The following is a 22,063-nucleotide window of genomic DNA, read 5'->3' as shown; positions in this document are numbered from 1 at the left end:
CTCCCGGACCAGGGCACGAACCCGCGTGCCCTGCACTGGCAGGCGGACTCTCAACCACTGCGCCACCAGGGAAGCCCGAGATGTTGAATTTTAAAAAGAAAAATGGGTTGGCTCCAAGATCTCCATCCTGAGGTGTGCCGTTGACAAAGCTGGAAGAGGGGACTGCTTTGGCAGTAAACAAAGGTTATTAAATTGGGTTTTGGACGTGTTGAGTTTGAGGTGATGGTAGGAAATAAAATGAAAATACCATCATGCCTGTAGTGATACAGAACTACCATATAGACACAAAGACTAGATTGAAGACGATGGTTGAAGTCATAGGTAATGAATGAATTCTTCCGCATAAAGGTTATAGGAAAATAAAACTGAAGACTTAAGTCTTATAATAGTCATCGTAAGGAGACAGGAGAAAATGGAACTATTGAAGGAAACAAGGAAGAAGCTGTTGGAAATCCAAGAAGATAATTTTTTTTTTTTTTTTTTACAAATTCTCTGGAAGATGAAGCTTCTTTAAACACTTTAAATTTGGTTATGTCTATAATAACCTTTTTTTTAGAGCTGGCGGGAAAATATAACTCACATTTAAATATTTGTTTGCTCTTTGCTTTTGTGAGTCAAGAAAATCCTTTAGTTGAAAAATAACTCTTATTAAACATGCGGAGAGAAGCCTTTGTCGTTACCCTGCATTCTACACAGTATCTCTGGATCTAATACATCAGTTTATGTATCAAAAATATCTATTTGCTGCTTCTTCAGTATACTCCTAGATCTATTAAAGATCACAGGAGCAGATTTCCTGTAATTCAGTTCTGGGGGCAGTGAGTGTAGTAGGTGTGATGGCTGATCATTGCAGGAGAAGATTCCAAATGTTTTTCTGGAATGTCAAAGAAACTTCTTCCGCGGTTTCTGCATAAAGATCTCTGTCATTTAGCATAATTTCTGCTGCTGTTGGACCACTGGTGTTTGTATGAGTGTCTTCTTCAGGAAGGCGGTCTCGTTTTGGAGATAACTGATGAGCTGGTGATTAGTTCCTCCGAGTTGGGGGCTCTCTCCCCGCTGCTACACTCAGTGGACTGTGTAAGCGTAGCTTTGTGAACTTGTTATGTGAGCCCACACCCCAGCTCCCTCGTCCCCTGCTTCCCACCCCTTGTGGCCCACAAATGTCTTTTAAAAATGGAAACACCCCAACAGTCCAGTAGAAAAAGGGGCAAGGCAATTCTCAAAAGAAGAAATATAATTGGTCTAAAGCATATGATAAAATTTTGAACCTTATTAATAATCTAAGGACTATAAGCAACTACATTTGGATAATTTTTCGCCTTTCAGATTGGCGAAGATTAACAAAAGTTGGTGACAATATGGAAAAACAGACACTGTCATGTATTGTTGATAGAAGTAAAAATCGATAGGTACTTTGTTGAGACAGTTTAATAACACAAATGAAAATCGTGAACACCCAACAGACCCCCTTGAAGGAATTTACACCAAAGTGATGTGAAAAGATATATACAGAAGAATGTTTATTGCAGTGATGTTTATAATAATGAAAATATTTAATTCATTCACAAATATTTATTTACTGCCTATTATGTGCCCAGCCCAGTTCTAACCACTGAGAATCCATTGGTGAACCAGACATGCAAAGTTTCTGCTTTCGTGGGGCCTGCAGTTTGGGGATGGTGGAGGGAAACCAACGATGAATAACTAGGGATTCCAAGACGATTCCAGCCTCTGATAGGTGCCGTGAGGGAAGTAATCATGTGGATGAGAGTGTACTGAGATGAGGGAATGGAGATGATGTTCGAGACAGAGGCTCAGGAGTGGCCTCTCAGAGCAACTGCATTTGAGCCGAGACCTGAACGAGCAGAAGAATTAGGCAGGCAAAGACCTGGGAGGTGAAGGTCCAGGCACACGGAAAGTACTGAGGTGATAATGGCCTTCGTGTTCAAGGAGCCAGGGCAGGGAGGTGAGATGAGGTTAGAGACGGGCCGCATCTCGTAGCATGGTTAGAGTTCAGGTTTATTCTAAGTGCAGAAGGGAGCCATTGGAGAGATTTAATCAGGAGAGTGGTTCCATCGGCCGAGTCTCAGGAAGATCGTGCTGTCTGTGGAGCATGGGTGGTGGAGAGCAAAGGCAGAAGCAGGAGGCCAAACTAAATGTCCATCAGTAAGAACTGGTTAACTGAATTGTGGTTCATACAATGAAATACAGCATCTCTACAACAAAAAATGATTTGCTCGCTTATTGAAATGGAAGAATATAATGGACGTATTATTGAGTAATGAAAAACATGTTATAGAATAGTTTTAGAATACCAAAAACATGTTATATGGTGTAGTCTCATACAAAAGTGTGCGATTATATGTGACACTATATACTGATGTATGTCAGGGATTTCAGGTGAGTTTCCTTTTTCTCTTCTTTTTACTTTTATGTGTTGTTTTTAATCCATACAGTGACTATATTTCATTTTTATGAAACTTGTACATTTTTTTGGTTACTCCCACCATCTATCCTGAAAACGTTATTCACCATGTACAAAGGCTCATATTTGAGAAGAATGTTAAGTCCTTGGCCAAAAGGCATTCTGAAATTGTCTATTTTTACTGTTCCTCTGCCTGATACTGTTTTGTGTGTTGGGTGTTTGACAGTTGTTTAGTTATAGTATTTTTAAATTTGACATTAATAATGACATTCAGCTATAATAGAAAAATAGATATGCTTATTTGGCAATAATGAAAATTTATTATTTTCTTCTTTCTTATTCCTTTAATAGAATGAAGAGTTGAGTATCTTATATCCAGCTGCCATCGTGACTATTGACGGATTTAGCCTTTTTCAGTCTCTTCGTGCTTGTCGAAATCAGGTGGCCAAAGGTAATTTTGGCCAAGAAATAGCTAACCTCTGGTGATGTTTGTCTTATTTAACTTAATCTACTTAGAGAATTAAATATGTCTTCTAAATTAAAAAGGCCTTCTGAACTAGATTTAAAGGGAAAAAAAAAAACCGGTTACTGTAGAAATGGGAGTGCATTGTTGGGTAGATTGCTTAGTAAGATAAAGGCCAGGACTAGAACATCAACTCTCTTTACATGTTGTCAGTTGAACTGCAGGCTTTATTTACTGATTCAGCAATATGTCTTGGCCAGTTAAGAGAGAGATTCAACGCTGAGGTGGAGAATTTAGTTGCATCTAGCTGAGAGACCAGATTTCTCGCTAGATGGGCAGCTGTTTGGGCCAGCATACTAAAATCTTGTGATTCTACGTTGTTTCCATTCTCACTGAGGGTAAAGATAGCATAAAGTTTGCAGGGGGCGTTTTCCTCACAGGAGGCAGGACCCAACAGGAAGTTAACATCAGCTGCTTTCCGCAACTTGAAACACTTCTGAACAGAGAAAAGTTAGAGACCTAAATATAATCTACATAGGCGGCTACATCATTTCCAGACTTTGGCATGAAAAATGCACAAATAATCAAGAATTCTTAATCTTTACTACCCCTAGTTTACACTCTGATGCTATTATGTCTTTAGAAGAGGATATTGGTTTTCATCAGATTCGAGATGCCATTGATTATAAGGTGCACTATTATTTTCTGTTTCACTAAGAAGTAAAAATGCTGCCAGTGAGAGTCACACCATTGATTTTAAGATTCCAGTTTTAGAGATGTTAAAGTCATGGGAACAAAAAGCCTTAAAAGCAATGAAAATACCAGTGTTGGTGCTGACTTTCCCCACTGGGTTTGGATAAAGGAGCCTAATGGTCCTAAAAAGAGCAAACAAAGTTTAACTCTTAAATGATTTAGACAGCTCCCTGAAAGAAGAGTTTAATTAACTCTGAAAGAAGAGTTTAATTAAGATGTGTTATCTGATTCATAAAGATTGTTCATAAATCCAGAACTAAACTATAAGACACAAAAGAAACAATTTCTTCTAAGGAAAGAATGCAGCATCTTACATTGCAATAGAAAAATTTTCACTGTCCTTTTAGCAGATTGTAACATTCTTGGTTATATTGCTCTTTAATAGTACATGCTTTTCTGTAAAGTCAAAATTTGTTTGACTTTTTATACCTATTTTCATAATCTTTTAAATTATTTAAATTTAGCCCACCATAAGTTTCAATATCTTTGTTGTCTTGGAGACATAATAGTTACCGTTAATGTATGTGCCCAAAGAGACTGGCCATTTTCTGTAGATAAAAATTCTGTCCATAAAATAACCTAGAAATAGACAATTGTGTTTTAAATGGTATCGTCAGCCGTTTCATTTTTACTATTTTTGAATTTCCATTTATTTTGTTATGTATGAGTCCATAAAGCCATTTTATCTCCTAGGAGGTAAGTAAGTAAGCCACTTTGTGCCTTCTTATTTATTTTAAGTTGCTCTAAAAATAACTCTGATTACTTAGCTGCAGACTGTTGTGACTTTTATTTCACAATATAGGAAAACTCTCTTCTTGGCCTTACTCTCCAATCTGGAGTGCTAGGAGGATTACATTTTTCTTTTATCAGAGTACTTCTACTTCCAGAATAAACAACCAGAATCCAGCCGTTTTCTAATATGTAGCATGAGAATGTACTGATGACTGGGGCCTTGGGCATGAACCTGTGACAAGAGCTGGAACTGTTGCTTTTCTTTTCATTATTCACTCCCTAGGTGGGAATGCTGAGGTCAGTGATCAGCATTGCATTCATTTTTCTGGCAGTGCTATCACTGTTAGCATATCTTTCTGTCAAGCCTGGCCTCAGTTACTTGCATTCAAGACCCTTCTATGATGTGTCCTTTGCTGGGCATACCATCAGGTTTCACTAAGGCACTGGTTGCTGTTTCCAGGATTTTATCCACTGTCTTACTCAAGGGGGAGAAATTAGTTACTTGGCTTCTACTGCAGTTTGAATTCACCTTGATTTTTAGTGGTAGTCTAGAATTTTTAATAGTCTTCTCTAATTCCTTGAGTGTTCCAAAATCTCTTATGACAGCCAACTTAGTCTTTTAATGTTTGCATTTTACGTGCCTTGTATTGGTGGGAATAAATCTCACTGTATGCCTAGTTTACATTACTTTGCCTCATTATTTTTAGTTGAAATTTTAGAATAATAAACCAAGTTATTCTTGATGATTTTTTGGTAAAACTTCATTTTCTCCATTATATTTAAGTTTGGATTGTCTAATTTTTCTCTTTGACAGCTGCAGCATCAGGCAATGAGAACATACAGCCACCACCGTTAGCTTATAAGAAGTGGGGTCTACAAGATATTGACACAATTATCGATCATGCTAGTATTGGTAAGCCTGACTAGTTCCAGTTCTTTTGGAATTTACTTCTTATACTTTTTGATTGAACTATCTCATTTATTGGAAATGTAGATTTATTCTCATATGAAAAGAATATGCATTGTCTTTAGTGAGACATCTGGAAGGTAGTTCAGACGTAGAGATTATCAGAGGTTTAATGTCTTTAAGAAATGGTAACAGTTTGAGCAGTTATGCCCTCAGCAGCAGTACCGTACAGTTTTAAGTCACCCACTATTTGACTTGTTTTTATACAGATGTGTTTAATTCATATAATTACCAGATAGATCAGTCTTCTACACATGTAACTTGTAGGCCAGCAAAATATAGAGAAAAGCAGATTTTTTCTTGCAGCTAGTATTTGAAGGCACACTGTCTTAGGTATCGGGAATGTGGAGGTGGAAGGACGTGGGTCTCTGCTGTCAGGAAGCATGAGGCTAGTTGGGAGAAACATGTGAAAACAATACGGTGCCACACAGCATGATGGTAGTCATAGTAGATAAGTGGACCGGCTGTAGTGGGAGCAGAGGAGAAGCCCAGCACCAAGGGAATCAGGGAACAGGAGGTTGACTTCAATCTGAGATGGAAAGAATGAGTAGGACTTGACCAAGAGAACAAGCGTGGGTGAGGCACTCTAGCCAACAGGTACTAGGCCTGGGGTGGAAGTGCCTTGTGTGCAGGAAAAAACAATGAAGACTGGCCCAAGCGAGGCCAGTCTGTAACTAGGAGTCAGATTCTGAAGGACTAGTATACTATGCAGAGGAACGTATATCTTCCTCCTCACCACGTTGAGAGGCATTGAAGAATTCTGAACAAGAGAATGGTATTATCACTTAGCCTGTTGGAAAAATCACTTCGGTGGAAGTCTAGAGGTTGCAATGTAGGGGTCAAGACTAGAAACTAGGTGCAGTAAGGAAGCTATAATAATCTTGGTGAGAAGTAATGGGCATCTAAATTAAGAGTAGAAATGGGTGTGGAGAAGAAGGAAATGCTATTTTAAAATACATACTTATTTTTTTCTGTTTAATAGTATAGTATATGCTTGTTAAAATTTTCACATAGTACATAAAAATATAAAGAAAAAAGGAAAAAAAAATCCCTCTAAATCCTACCGTCTAGAGATACTCACCATTGGCTTTGTGGTAAACATCCTTACAGACGTGTGTAAGTGCAAGTGTAATATGTGTATGGTTATGCAGAGATATGTCTTCATAAAAGGATTCTATCATGACAACTACATTGTAGCCCTTTTCCAATCAACATATTACAAAGAGGCTTTCACCACAGTTTTGCTAAATATACGTTTTCTCAGAGTCCTAGTAGAAGACAGATGGCATCCTTGAAATAGGATAATTGAAAGAGGTTTTATTTGCAGAGAAACTACTTATACAGATGTTGTATAGGAGAACCACAAAGGATAGTACAGCGTCTTGCGGGCTGATTAGCAGTGCAGCTGTTAACCACTCCTAGGCCTAAATTCTGCTCATTGGAGATAATGAGTAGAATCAGCGCCTTAAGAGCAGGATGGCTTTTGGCCAGTGGTCGCAAGGAAATAGATATCCTGTCTTCGTTCTCCTTTCTGTCTTTGATGTCCTGGTGAGACTTCCCATTGTCTGAACCCAACTTGAAGTCTGGGCTAATAATATGCACATACTGGCTCCTGGGGCCAGCAGGGAGAGAAGGAAGGAGTGTGAATCCAGAGGGGGGGAACAGAAGATACCTGACACGCAGATTATCTTTGTGTATTGTTGCATTTCTGGTACAGAATACAGGTAGACCTTGTTTTATTTTGCTTTGCTTTATTGCGTGTCACAGATACTGCTTTTTTACAAACCCTGTGTTGAGCAGGTCTGTTGGTGCCGTTTTTCCAAAAGGATTTGCTCACTTCGTGTCTCTGTGTCATATTTTGGTAACTCTTGAAATATTTCAACCCCTCTACCAGCAAAAAGATCATGAGTCGCTGAAGGCTCAGATGATGGTTAGCAATTTTTAGCAATAAAGTATTTTTAAATTAAGGTAAGTATATTTTGTTTTGTTTTTTTTTTTTGCGGTATGAGGGCCTCTCACTGTTGTGGCCTCTCCCGTTGACGCGCAGGCTCAGCGGCCATGGCTCACAGGCCCAGCCGCTCCGCGGCATGTGGGATCCTCCCTGATCGGGGCACGAACCTTTGTCCCCTGCATCGGCAGGCGGACTCTCAACCACTGCGCCACCAGGGAAGCCCAGTATGTTGTTTTTTCAGACATCATACTGTTGCACACTTAACAGACTACAATATAGTGTAACCATAATTTTTACTTGCACTGGGAAACCAGAATATTCATTGACTCACTTTGCTGTGATATTTCCTTTATTTCAGTGGTCTGGAATTGAACCTGCAGTATTTCCGAGGTCTGCCTATAATCTGTAATAAGCACCTTGTTGGTAGACATTCGTTTGTCTTTACTTTTTGCTAAGATAAAAATGTGCGAAATTCCAAAGTGTTGAGTTCAGTTCAGGGTGACTTCCTTGTTCTGTTAATTAAACTTTGGAACATTGAGACAGGCTAGGAGAAATGATTGGATAGAAAATATTATTCTATTCATTTATCTCCCAGCCTACAAAATGAAGAAAGAAAAAGTGCCATGAGCTTTATTCTGTGTACATCTTTATGTAGAGGTCTGACTAATTCATTCAACAAAGAAATGAATGAATACCTGTTACATCCCCAGGCACTAATATTGGTGCCAGAAATACAAGGCAGACAGTACCCCTGCCCTGATGAAGCTTACGTCCTGGTGATGGGGAGACAAAAAATAAACAATTAAACCGAATGAATAAATAGGGTAATAACGAAATGTTAGTAAGCATCATGAAGAAAATAAGCAGAGGGTTATGACAGAAGTAAAGGAAGAGGGGACTCTGGGTAGACTGGTGAGCACAGGCCTCTCCTGAGACATGCAGGATGGGAAGAAGCCGAGATAGAGGCCCGGGGTGGGGAGACATGGAAGACTGGAGGCTTAAAGAACAGAAGGGAGGTTGATGTGACTTGATTGTACAGTGAGGGGGAAATGGGACCAGGTAAGGTTGGAGATGTAGACTGGGGTCAGATCTCATAGGGGTGAGAAGTTCGGGTTTTATTCTAAATGCAGTGGACGTCATTGATGGAGTCTAAGTAGGAGATATTTAAAAATATCCCTCCGACTGCTCTTTAGAGAGAGGCTTACGGAATAAAGAGAAGACCAGCGAGGAGTTTGTTACAATAAGAGAGAATGAGGACTTTGTCTAGGGAGGAAGCAGTGGTGCTAGAGAGAAGTAGACAGGTTGGAGATGTATTGGCACTTGCTAAGGGATGGGTGTTAGAAACGAGAGAAGGAAAAGGGTCAAAGACTTCTTAGCTTTTAAGTTTGAGCAGCTGAGTGGATGGTCAGGCCATGGCTGCAATGTGCGTAGAAGGCAGAGGTTTGGGTGGACAAGTGGAGAGTTGTGTTTTTTACAGGTTAACTCCTGGCACAATCAGACATTGAAGTGGCGATGCCAAGTAGACAGTTGGATATACGAGTCATAAGGTCAGGAGAGAGCTCCCGATTCATATAAATTTGGGAGGGAATGGCTAACTGTGGAATGCGTCATAGAATTCAAGAAAGGAGAGGGTCCACTGGATTTGACAACATAGAGCTAGCTCTTCATTGACTCTCATCTGAGAAGTTTAAGTGGAATGGCAAGGATGAAAGCCAGATGGGGGTGCATTTAAGAATAAATATTTCCACCCCCTACTTTCAAAACTCAGCAACATAAGAACAGGAAATCAACTCACAGCATCTCCATTTTGACTCCTGTCCTGACCTCTTCACTAAACTTCTTACTCATTTTCCAACTACTGAACATTTCCCCCTGGGTATCCAAACTTAACAGATCCCAAACAGAATTCTTAATTTCCTCTCCTCACACTTGGTCCTGCTTTGCTCTTCTCTCTCGTCTTCGTCTGCTTTCACCACCACCAAAAGCTTTTGAGTCGTCCTTGACTGTTCTCCTTTTGTCACACTCCTCATCCAGTCCACCTTTGTCTCTCCTACCCCCACAGTAGATCCTGAATCTGACCGAGTCTCATCTCCATCGTTGGCAGCACAGCAGTCCATGCCACCATTGGCTTTTGCCTGAAGTATCGAGGAGAAAGAAATCCTAACTGGTCTTCCTGCTTCCTTTCTCTGATCTCTAAAATCCGTTCGCCAATTAGCAGCTGATTTTGAAATATAAGTCATATTTTTGTCACTTCTCTGCTCACAACCTTATAGTGGCTTCCCCATCTTATTCCTGATAAACCCAACGGCCTTACGGTGGCATCCAAGGCCCGACATTGTCTGGTTTATGGTACCTTTTGACTTCACCTCCTGTAGAACTCTCCCCTCCTCACTGCCCTGTTCCACCACGCTGATCTCCTTACTGACACTCAAATACAACAAGCATTCTCCCACTTTGCAGTCTTTGTAATTGTTGCCCTTTCTGCTTGGAAGGTTTTACCCAGCTAGTCACATGGCTCTCTCCCTCACTTCGTTCAGGTGTCTGTTCAAATATCATTTTGTCAAAGAGGCCTTCTTTAGCCAGTAAAATAGACCTAGAAAATTATCCAGTGAGTTTGACTTTATGGAAATTTATATTAAGAAGAACTGTAAGGTGTTTGAAAGTGTGGAAAGGCCTCAGTTGTTCAGGGAAAACCCTAAATAACAAGGTAGTAATAAATCCAGAAAAGAAAAATTCACATCTAAGGCAGTGTAATTACAGTAGGCAGCTTGTCTCAGCAGCGAGTTCTTTATAATGAGAACAGAGAGTGTGAATTTAATTTAAAAATTGAGATATGGTTATATTGGAAGAATATGGGGGGAAAAAGAGGGGCTGTATATATGCTACGTCTTCATTTACCTTAAATCAATGAAAAATGGTGCTAAAATTGGTGAATCAAAAGACAACAGTCCTCTAGAGCCCACCAATTTGCCACAATGTAGAGAGCAGGAGAGAATGTTAAATAATACCACAGGGATGCAGTCAGCAAAATCTAGACTGTAGGAAATTAGTGTCCAACAGCCTGGTTTCTTCAATGAATAGATTTCAAGAGATTTGGGCATGGGAGGGTAGAGGGGCAGAGAAAGACAGTAGGATTTTGGGCTGGTGTTATATGCCCATTTGTTTGTGGTCCTTATGCTAAAACTCAGGTGTATTGTTTTTCTCTGACAATGATCAGCTCTTTCGGTGCAGACAGCAGAGAATGCAGAAAGTTTAGGTCAACCAAGGGTGAGATTGAGCCAGGTGAGTATGTGGAGGAAGAGGGGGACAGGGGAGTCGTGCAAGAGTGATTGTGATGGAACACAAATCAGAACCAGGTAAGAAGCGAAGTGATCACATGAGTTACTGGATAAATAGTGTGAAAATGGTAGGAGTAATGTACTGAAACTCTTAATGAGATGCAGAATTATTACAGGGCATTACTAGAGTAGTTAAGATGGAAAGCTAAGAGGTGGTGGTCAAAAGGTGGTACGCTTAAAATCAAAGTTTCAAAAAATATATAGTTGATAATGACAGGATGCAAGGGATGGCATTGAAAGTGGGTGACCCTACTGGGTGAAGTAAGTCAGACAAAGACAAATATATGATATCGCTTATATGTAGAATCTAAAAAAATGGTACACATGAACTTATTTACAAAAAAAAAGTCACAGTTGTGAAAAACAAACTTGTGATTACCAGAGCGTGGTGGGGAGGAGGGGGAGGGATAAATGGGGAGATTGGGACTGACATATACACACAACCATATATAAAATCGATAACTAATCAGGACCTACTGTATAGCACAGGGAACTCTATTCCATACTCTGTAATGACCTATATGGGAAAAGAATCTGAAAAAGAGTGGATATATGTATATGTATAACTGATTCGCCTTGCTGTACAGCAGAAAGTGACACAACATTATAAATCAACTGTAGTCTAATAAAAATTTTTAAAAATTGCATTTGACATTATTAATAAAGATTGTCAATTGTACTTATTAATGTTTCAAAATGATATTGCGGCATACCTGGCTGATAACTTGAAAGTTCTGTAGTTATAAGAAATGACAAAGTGTTACTGAATTTCCTATATAATGAAAACAAAAAGCGGGTGACTTAAATTGTGGGAAGAAAGAGATCATTCGTGGCAGGGATGGAAAGAACTGGTCAACCATCTCTTTAGAATGGGTGAGAATAAATCCACTTAAAATTTTGGATCCATTTTGCTGGATAGCTTGTAGCCGTTTATACTCACACCTATAGTGTGTGGGAATATGAAGAGAGAGTATTGAAACTTAAATTTCAGTTTCTATGTGACACCATTCAGCCTTTGATGTTGTGCTGGTAGAATAAGGCAGAACTTATGCCAGTTTTAATTATGTAGTAAAGACATTCTGTATGTTGAATCATGAATTCATTCATAAATATGAGACAGGCATTGTAATCTTTCAGAACAGTTCAGCTTTTGTAAGGATTATTTGATGACTTGAATCCCTAAATCCAGTAAGTTGTTTGCTTATGAACTCCCTAAAAGCATTTCCTTTACCAGGATTCTTCTTCAGGAGCAATGCATTTTTTGGACCATTTGCATTCAAAGTCGAGGCAGTACACACATATGAAAATTAGAATAACTCATGTTCCATTTTGCAGTGTGTTTGTGTTCGGAAGCTGTCAACCGGGTATCTTCATGTACCAAGAGTACCCGAGTTGGAAGACGCTGCCCAAGGCCACATGTGTTGGAATCTAGCAGGATCTTTACTTTCTAGATCTCTAAGGTCACTGCCCCCCTGCTTCTCTCCCTGCCACCTGGTGCGTTTAAATGGCGCTGGCTTCTCTGCTGCCCCACACAGCATGTGGGCGTCAATATTCAGTCTGTCTACTTCTGTTCTTAGAGCCTTGGGGAAATGATCAGTACCTCTGCATTGTAAAAGCCTGGGGATTTCTGGACTACAGGGTATCAGTAGATGTTTGAAAGGGTTTATTTTCACTGTGTTGGGAAGGATAAGGGAGTACAGATGCTCTCCTACCTTTTTGGTCGGGGTGTACATCGGCAGCACTCTACAGCATGCAACGTCACTGTACTTAATAAAATTTTTTTTAAAAGGTAGATCCCCTTTGAGCCTGCACTTCTGTTTATGAGGATTTGCCATACAAATGAACTTATATATAGATATGCACAGATCTATCAAGGATATATGTTGCAGCATTATTTGTAGTGGCAAAAGGTGGGAAACAACATAAATGTCCATCAGAAGGTCAGACCAGTTATGGCATGGCCACACAGTGGAATACTCTGAGTGATTGCCAAGAATGAGGCATGTCTCCTTGATATTTTATTAAATTAAAAAAAACAAGGCACACAGCAGTTTATTTGGTGTGCTGTCATTTATGTGCATACAACATTTCTGGAAAGCAGCATAAGAAACTGTTTCAGTTGTTACCTTGAAGAAGTGAACTAATACCTAGAGATATTGGTGGACTCTATATATCTGTACCATTTGAATTTGTATGTTTAAAAAATTAATATTTAAATTTTGTAGTATTTTATAGCTTAGAGTAATTATAGGTGGCAACTTTAATATCTTTATGTTTTATGATATTGATCTTGTAGCTTTTGAAAATGACTTTTGTCTGTTAAATGAAACTCAGCAGTTAGCATCTTAGAATGGAGTGGAAATAAAAATCTGATAACCTAAAATGACAGTGTCATTTCAGTTCATTAAAATCATGTGTTGTTATTGCTGTTTTATCATTAGGTATTATGACTCTGTCCCCTTTTGATCAAATGAAGACTGCCTCCAATATAGGTGGATATAATGCAGCAATTAAAAACAGCCCACCCGCTATGTCTCAGTATATCACTGTAGGGTCCAATCCATTTACGGGCTTCTTCTATGCTTTAGAGGTAAGTGTTTCATCACTGATCTTGATTTTTCAACATATCTACAAATTGGGATGGTAACATAGCCTTAGAAAGATTAAGCAGTTTACATTTCTAAGTTTCAGTGTAAGCTAAAATTAGTCTCAACTCACTTTCTTCTAAATTCTTTAGATTAACTGAGAAGGTACTAAAGTCAGTGTAATACAAGCAGCCTTCTTTGTTTCTGATGCCCCGAATTCTTAGTTGAGTTGTCTTTAAATATTGGTGCAGTAATCAGAGGCTTAGTGTTGTTAGTGATGTCAGCCCACCAGGGATTTGAGTAAATGAGGAATTGTAAAGACAGAGCAAGCCGCCAACTATAGTTGATAAAGTGGTGAAAATTGCTTCCTAAAATTGGGAAAAATTAGGTGTTAGATTTGGTATCTACTGTTGTTCGCTTAAACAGCACCCTTCTCAAAATGGTTCAAACCATCTTTTTGCTTTAATAAATACATTTTAAAAAAAAAGAGGGGGAGGGATAAATTAGGAGTTTGGGGTAAATATATACACACTCCTATATATAAAATAGATAAATAACAAGGTCCTACTGTATAGCACAGGGCACTATATTCAATATCTTATAATAATGTATAATGGAAAAGAATCTGCAAAAGAAAAACATATATATATATAGCTGAATCACTTTGCTATACACCTGAAACTAACACAACATTGTAAATCAACTATACTTAAAAATTTTTTTGTATAATACGAAACATTTCTAAAGAAAAACTGGTTAAAAAATGGAAAAAAAAAATAAGAGGGAAAAGGGCCGGTTGTATATGGATAAGAAATCAAAAGCCCTGGTAGAAAAATGCCATTTTACTGTTGTAGTTTAATTTTTTTCATTAATTACAATTTAAAGAGGGAAATCCTAAAGATAACTAAACTACTAGTGATTTTACTTTTCTTTTTCTTGTTTTAATTGGCCATGCCACATGGCTTGCGATATCTTAGTTCCCGGAACAGGGATCAAACCCGAGCCCCCTGCAGTGGAAGCATGGAGTTCTAACCGCTGGACCACCAGGGGATTCCCTTTTAAACTGTAGAGTTAAAACTTTTGATTATATTGCTACCTCCTACCTTTTTAAGGTACATCTCGTTTAGAAAATATATTTTGTTTTTCTGTCAGCTGTTGTTTTCTCTTTCAAATGTTCTGTTTTTCAGGGAAGCACGCAACCATTATTATCTCACGTTGCACTAGCAGTGGCAAGTAAACTCACTTCTGCTTTATTTAATGCTGCCAGGTAATTACATCACAATTTAAATGATCTAATTTGCATCTCACTAGGTTTTAACTTATATTTTGATAGTCTGCAGTTTAAAACTCTGGAAGCCCTGGTTTTAGTCTGAATTTGCTTTTTTCCAGTGGTTGGCTTGGTTGGAAAAGCAAGCATGAAGAAGAAGCTGTCCAGAAGCAAAAACCCAAGGTTGAACCAGCTACCCCATTAGCTGTAAGGCAAGTCTGTCGTGCTCTTCTCACATTTTAGTATTCTTAGGAATGCGCTCTTGAATTAATGGTCTTTCTGTGTGCTTAGCTGATTTGTTGATTTCCTGAGTCTTTGGAGCTTCTAAAAGTCATTAATGTGGGACTAATTTATATATATATATATAAAAATTTATTTATTTTATTTATTTATTTTTGGCTGCATTGTGTCTTTGTTGCTGTGCACGGGCTTTCTCTAGTTGCGGTGAGCCGGGGCTACTCTTTGTCCTGGTGCACGGGCTTCTCGTTGCAGTGGCTTCTCTTGTTGCGGAGCACGGGCTCTGGGTGCACGGGCTTCAGTAGTGGTGGCACGTGGGCTCAGGAGTTGTGGCTCACAGGCTCTAGAGCACAGGCTCAGTAGTTGTGGTGCACAGGCCTAGTTGCTCCGCGGCATGCGGGACCTTCCTGGACCGGGGCTCGAACCCGTGTCCCCTGCATTGGCAGGCGGATTCTTAACCACTGCGCCACCTGGGAAGCCCAACGTGGGACTCGTTTTTTCCACCAGAATGTAAAGTCCACGAAGACTAAGCTATCTTGCCTGTTTTATCACAGCTGTCTCCCTGTCATATAGTGGGGACTCAGTATGTATGTGTTGAGTGTGCTCTTCTACAAACACCTGTACACTTAGCGTAAGTTGCAGGAAAATTGGTTTTTTGATAGCTGTTGGATTTCTTTCTGTAAAAAGTTTAGTTTGTCATTAAGGTGTAGAAACTCAAAAAGGACTTAGTGATTTCTTTAAAAAATAAATAAATAAAAAGGGGGGGTCCCGTGCATCCAAGCATCTTCAACATGCCGGCTTTGCTTCCTTGCTTGCTTCAGCAGTGCTGTAGGATACTGAGTGGATTCGTCAGGTTTTGCGGGGAGTCAGTATGATTTTTGCCTGATTCTGTTTTTAAATCATTTTTTATTACCCAATAGAAAGGGAACTAGAAACCTCCCCTCCTTTTTTTAGATGTTCTTCAACTAAAGAGATATAACTAATTATCTGTTATTAAAATTGATTAAAGATAATCTTCCAGGGTTTTTTCCATCTTAAAGTATGTTATAACACATCACATTTTCTAAGATCACCCAAGAATCAAGAAATAAGCCCAGTGGCCCTTATGCATCCAAAGAGATGTAACAAAGTTTGAGTACTTTGTCGCAGGGACTTTTTTCAAAATGAGCTCTTCTGGTCCTTTCTCAGTACCTCTTTACTTTTATTTTACTCACAGTTCTAATAAGATTAATAATAGACCAAGAGCAGTTTACAGATAACTATTTAGAAGAAGGAACGTTCTTGTACCTGCATTGGTATCAGCAAGATATGATATCTAGGGAAAAAAAAAGAGAATAGATCAGAAATCAGAACTACACAGATGCCTGTGTAGGAGCAGAGTATTCTAAAATTTAGTTGGTTGTGAGGGTATTGTTTCCTATGATGTATCACTTAATCAAGGAAATCTAGTTGTACTTGAGACTCTCTGAAAATAGGTTGTGGATATCTATATAGAAAATCTCTGAAATAAAACCTAGGTGTTTTTATTTTGTAATAGAAGAAATTTCCTTATGCATTTTGTATTGCAAAATGTGGTGTAATCAGTTAATAAATTAGGTATTAATCCATAGAAAGTTCATACTTCTTTATATAAAAACAGATTCAGCCTATTTTGTTAATGCATTTCATTATTCTTTTATGTATTTCTAGATTGCACTTTGATTTGAGCTTTCTGTTTTCTTTCAAATATCAGGTTTGGACTTCCAGATTCTAGACGCCATGGTGAAAGTATATGTCTGTCTCCATGTAACACGCTGGCAGCAGTAACAGATGATTTTGGCAGAATTATTTTGTTGGACGTAGCTAGAGGAATTGCAATACGCATGTGGAAAGGTACTTCCTTACAAAAATCCAGAAAAAAAAGTTAATTTGCTTTCTACCCCAGCAGTTGGACAGTGTCATCCTTCTTCAGCTTCTGGTTGATAACAGTGTTTAATTCTTTACGTTTATGCTTTTTGTTTGTTTGTTTGTTTAAACCATAAACTCAGATCAGCAACACTTGGTCCAGTAGTCTAACTGATACATCCTTTAAGTTTGACCAACTCAGGCACTTTTAACCTCTTCCTTACATACCTCCTTTCAGTTTTCACTGTCATTGTCAATTCCTGAATTCAGTTTCTTGCCCCCTCGAATGCCAAGGCAAGTGTTTCAGATTTAAGATGGCAAAACCTAGCAAAATTCATTTTTTTCTCATTTGACTTCCATATCTACGTGCTTGGGTCAGTTCACTTAAGTGTCTCAGGAACTTTGTCAGTTAGAAGTTGCATTTAGTGGCAAACAATAGAGCCAAGTACAGGGTTGATATGGTGTCACTGTGATGTCCTCAGGAACTCAGTCTCCTTCCATGTAGCTTCCCCATGCAAAGGTACCTCATGGTTCAAATGGCTGCTGAAGGTGTAGCCTTTTAATCTGCATCCCAGGAAGGAAGAAGGGGAAAGGAAGACTGCCAGTTTAGTCCACTTTGAAGATACTTTCTGAAGTCTTGCCGAGCTTTTTCTACAATACATTAGCCAGGACTTAGTCACGTGGACAAACTTAACTATAAGGGAGACTTGAAAATATCTAGGCACATTGTCAACCTGAGTAAAATAAAATCTCCTCGACCAAGGAGGAGGGAAGAATGCATTGTTTGAAGTTACCTGGAATAGCAACATTTCAGCTCAGACTACTGGTTAGAAATCACAATTCTGGTGCAATCTGGTCTGTTTTTAGCATTGTGAGGAATAATGGATTTGAGGGCATTAAATTACTGTGGACCAGACTGAGGCCACTATTAACCTTCTTGCCAGAGAATTCCTGCAGTGTTTACCTGCCACAGGTTTAAGTGTCTTTAGAAATAGGTTTTAATGCTGCAGATACATCATTTCTCCCTGAAATGGTGTTTGTCTTCTGAAACAACATCAAGGGTATGTTCTCAGCAAGACTTTTCCAGAATATATACCAGCTGGTCCAAATCCCCTATGGCGATCTTATCGCTGCCATTGTTGCCTGTCCTTCTGCAGCTGGTGCAAGTCTGTCGTTTTCCTCCCTGTACTGGAAAGAGAGGGATCAGTTGCCTGTGAGAGGGGCCGCCCTCAAGTGGAAGATGTGTCAGCTGCATCTTTCTTCTCACAAGCCGGAGCTGTTTCCCATCTCTGCAGTCCGTGTTTTCCCTCTGTCTGCACATCACCAAGGGACTTGAATAGCAGGGAACCAATTTGATCTTTTTCTTATATTTTAATTGTATTTTTAAGTCTGAACCTGATAACCTCCCCAGAATTTTTTAAAAAGAGGGAGGGAGGGGAATGAGATGAGGGAAGGGTGCTCACGAAGCCTCCGGGATAACTGTTTTTTTCTTAAAGAAATAAAAGTGATCAGAAGCAAATATAGCAAAATCTGAAGTTTTAATAAGACTTGGTGATTTAGTATTATCATAATTATTATCTTCTTTTCTGTTTAATGTATTTCATAATAAAAAGATAATGTACTTTTTTTTAACATCTTTATTGGAGTATAATTGCTTCACAATAGTGTGTTAGTTTCTGCTTTATAACAAAGTGAATAAGTTATACATATACATATGTCCCCATATCTCTTCCCTCTTGCGTCTCCCTCCGTCCCACCCGATAACGTACTTTTTTAAAAATTTTTTTATTATTATTATTATTTATTTTTTTTTTTTGCGATACGCGGGCCTCTCACTGTTGTGGCCTCTCCCGTTGCGGAGCACAGGCTCCGGACGCACAGGCTCAGCGGCCATGGCTCACGGGACCAGCCACTCCGTGGCATGTGGGATCTTCTGGGACCGGGGCACAAACCCGTGTCCCCTGCATCGGCAGGCGGACTCTCAACCGCTGCGCCACCAGGGAAGCCCCCGATAATGTACTTTTACAGCTTTTCTTAAGGCTCCCCGCCTCGCTGCCAGAAACATCCCAGAGTGCTTCAGGAGGCTACTGCTAAACCTAGATGACATAACTAAGTAGCTTTCCTTTCCTCTGTCTCCAAGGGTATCGAGATGCACAGACTGGTTGGATCCAAATTGTAGAGGACCTCCACGAAAGAGTGCCAGAAAAGGTGGACTTCTCCCCCTTTGGAAGTCCTCAGGGTCCAAGTCGAGTAGCTCAGTTCCTTGTGATCTATGCACCGCGGAGGGGCATTTTAGAAGTGTGGAGCACACAGCAGGGCCCTAGAGTAGGCGCTTTCAACGTGGGAAAGCACTGCAGGTAAGCTGCAAACGCCGGGCCTTTTCCTGGTTACAGAAAGGAATGCTTTTGTTAGAGTAAAGCTTTTATTAAAGCTACTTATTAGATTACAAGTTGTTTGAGAATTGAAATGTCCTTTATTACGTTTTTTTCCTGCGAGTGCCTGGTATATAATTAAGGATTAAGTATTTAAGAGCAAAGGAATCTGATTGAAGAGGCCGTGATATGCTACTGAATTAAAGTCAGCTTTGGTGCTGTCATTTGTCCCCAGCCCTTACTTACACTGTGGAGGCTCGAAAGGAAAGATTCTTTCCGGTTCCCCTGGTGATGATGTTGAGTGAGGTGAATGCTTTGTTTGCCACTGCAGCTTAGGCCTGATTGTGTTCATTTAATTTTCTAGCACATTTTAACAAGGTGTAAGAACCCTGCTAGTTGGGTCCTGCTTTCCTTATGTTTTTGGTCTCAGTATTTATTTGCCTTACGAATGCTCCTGAATTGGTAATAATGCAGGGGTCCCAAGCTGTAATAATAGCATCTTTTAACATTTTTCCTTTCTCTACGATTTTTACCATGTTGGTATGTGATTTCCTCAGGCTTCTGTATCCTGGCTATAAAATAATGGGCTTAAATAACGTTACCAGTCAGAATTGGCAGCCGCAGACTTACCAGATCTGTCTGGTTGATCCAGTGTCTGGAAGTGTGAAAACAGTAAATGTCCCTTTCCATTTAGCATTGAGGTAAGTTGTATCACGTGCCAGCTTACTCATGTCCCTCTGCTAACTTTTCCTGGTCCTTTATTTGCTACTTGTTTTACTTTGTTTCATAGTTATCATTTTGTTCTCTTTTCGGATTAGACTGATAACCTCTAAAGTTAAATAGGAAGAATAACAAGGAAAAAGAAATCTGGAGCGTGTCAAAATTAGAAGGAAAACAGTTTCACATTCTGTAAGAATTTGTTGTATTTATTGTTTTAGTGATAAGAAGAGTGAACGAGCCAAGGACATGCACTTAGTGAAGAAACTGGGAGCCTTACTGAAAGCAAAATCTCCCAATCTTGGTAGGTGTCCTTCAATAAAAATGAAGCAAACCGTTACGTCATTTTTTTTAAATTAATAGAATATTCTAAATGGAACAATCAAAACACTTCAGTGCATTTATGAGCTATTTCAGCTCCTTTTTTGGAATGAGGTGAGGTACAAGTAGTCATGTGTAGTTTTTACTGGAATTACTCTGGAGGATGAAATGTGCCATCGAGGGAGTATTAAAATTGGTAACAATAAAACAATGATTTCCGCGAGAACCCAGAAATCCTTTAGACTGACTGATATTGCAAATACATGATTTTTTCTTTCAGAATAAAGTTTAACTGTCATAAAAGTGAAAATCTTACTTTGGTTAATTTTCTTTCTAGATTTGATTGAAACAGAAATAAAGGAATTAATTCTCGATATTAAGTACCCTGCAACCAAAAAACAAGTAAGTGTATATAATAAATGAACTTTCTTGCTGAGTAGCTAGTACATATCCTTCTTAACAAAATCTTTTTCTTCCTATTTCCCTCCAAACATGACAGGCTAAAATCTTCCTTTGTGTTTTCATTCCTGTTCATCCTTTTTTATAGTCCCATGTGGAAGCTTCTATTGTTTCTTTTTTTCCTCTCTTCTTTTTTTAATTAAGTAATATTACCATACGCGGAAGCACATGTGTTTTATACACATAAACAAACCCATACATAACGTATATTCAAATTAAATAATAATAAGACAACGACGTGTGTGACCACCCACCTTAGGAAACAGAATGTTACCGGGAAGTCTGAAGAGCCCTGCACGTCCCTCCTCCATCCCGTCCCCTTCTCCCGTCCCTAAGGTAACCAGTCTTCAGAATTTTGTGTTCCTTTCTCTTTTGCTTTTCTTTACAGATACAGCATTTCTGTATGGCTCCTTTAAAACATATTGATGCATTTTCTGCTTTTTTGGAACTTTATATGAATGGGGTCACGCTCTGCCTTCCTCTGTGACTTACTTCATTCCTTCAGCATTGTGTTTCTGGGACTCATCCACGTTGCTGCCTGCAGCTGCAGTTGACTCATGTACTGTGCTATATGAATTCCACTCTGTGACTGCCATTTATTTGTTCACTCTCCTGTCAGTGGACATTTAGCTTGTTTCTAGTTTTTTGCTATTAACAACAATGATAGTGTGCTTATCCTTGTACATTTTTGCTGGTGCACATGTGTAAGAGTGGAATTGCTAGGTATGAGCTTTGGCTGTACTAGTTGATGATAAGTTGCTTCTCAAAGTACTAATTGACATTCGCATTTATACTGTGGAAGAGGCCTTGTAGCTCCACAGCCTCCGCCTCTCATGATATAGTCAGACTGGTTACCTTTTCCAGGCTCCTGCTTATAATACGGTAGCTCATTATATTACTCCCACTCTCCTCCTATCCAAGTCCCTCATAATGCTGCTCAGGTTCTAACTATAAATTCTTACCTGACACATCAATCCTCATGGATGCCTCTGAGCTCTACTTTTAATCAGAACCAGAGAGCTAATGACTATAATCGTCCCTAGTATCCTCGGGGGCATTGATTTCAGGACCCCCTGTGATACCTAAATGTCAGGATGCTTAAGTCCCTTATATAAAATGGTGTAATATTTGCATATAACCTAGGCACATTCTCTTGTATACTTCAAATCCTCTCTAGATTACTTGTAATACCTAACACAATGTAAGTGCTATGTAAACAGTTGTAAATACAATGTAAGTGCAATGTAAATAGTTGCAAGTGTGTGGCAAATTCAAGTTTTGCTTTTTGGAGCTTTGTGGAATTTTTTCTTTCCAAATATTTTCAATCCATGGTTGGTTGAATCTGCAGATGCGGAACCCATGGATACAGAGGGCCGACTATGCTTGTTTTCTAATTATTTCATGTATATTAGTCAAGCTCCCCAACTTTTTCCTCTTTACCTCTTTTAAGCTCCTTCAAACAGGGACCTTACCAAATACGTCATTTTCATAATGCACAGCATCTAAAGTAGTGGGATGAGTTAGTGAATACTAATTTCTTTCTATCCCTCTTATTCTACTGTGACAGTGTTTTTTTTTTTAACATCTTTATT

General features: G+C 39.1%; 1 protein-coding gene and 1 non-coding gene across 5 annotated transcripts in view; both read left to right on the top strand.

Moving 5' to 3' along the window:
• RAB3GAP2 (RAB3 GTPase activating non-catalytic protein subunit 2) overlaps positions 1–22,063 on the top strand; it is a 90,425-nt gene that overhangs the window by 37,118 nt on the left and 31,244 nt on the right. For 3 of the 4 annotated variants that reach the window (XM_060127203.1, XM_060127193.1, XM_060127224.1), the window contains 10 exons: positions 2,777–2,876; positions 5,188–5,286; positions 13,071–13,219; positions 14,402–14,481; positions 14,604–14,693; positions 16,451–16,590; positions 18,743–18,959; positions 19,532–19,675; positions 19,913–19,995; positions 20,350–20,414. In XM_060127203.1, coding sequence (XP_059983186.1) covers positions 2,777–2,876; positions 5,188–5,286; positions 13,071–13,219; positions 14,402–14,481; positions 14,604–14,693; positions 16,451–16,590; positions 18,743–18,959; positions 19,532–19,675; positions 19,913–19,995; positions 20,350–20,414 — 1,167 coding nt within the window. The remainder of the gene's footprint in view (positions 1–2,776; positions 2,877–5,187; positions 5,287–13,070; positions 13,220–14,401; positions 14,482–14,603; positions 14,694–16,450; positions 16,591–18,742; positions 18,960–19,531; positions 19,676–19,912; positions 19,996–20,349; positions 20,415–22,063) is intronic. The other variant, XM_060127214.1, reaches the window with a different exon arrangement.
• Positions 7,764–7,895, top strand: LOC132516587 (small nucleolar RNA SNORA36 family). The gene has a single exon (XR_009539410.1). It is a non-coding gene; the product is annotated as a small nucleolar RNA SNORA36 family (small nucleolar RNA).

Source organism: Lagenorhynchus albirostris, chromosome 2, assembly GCF_949774975.1.
Source record: "Lagenorhynchus albirostris chromosome 2, mLagAlb1.1, whole genome shotgun sequence".
NCBI classification, from domain to species: domain Eukaryota; kingdom Metazoa; phylum Chordata; class Mammalia; order Artiodactyla; family Delphinidae; genus Lagenorhynchus; species Lagenorhynchus albirostris.
This window is presented reverse-complemented; position numbering and strand designations above follow the sequence as displayed.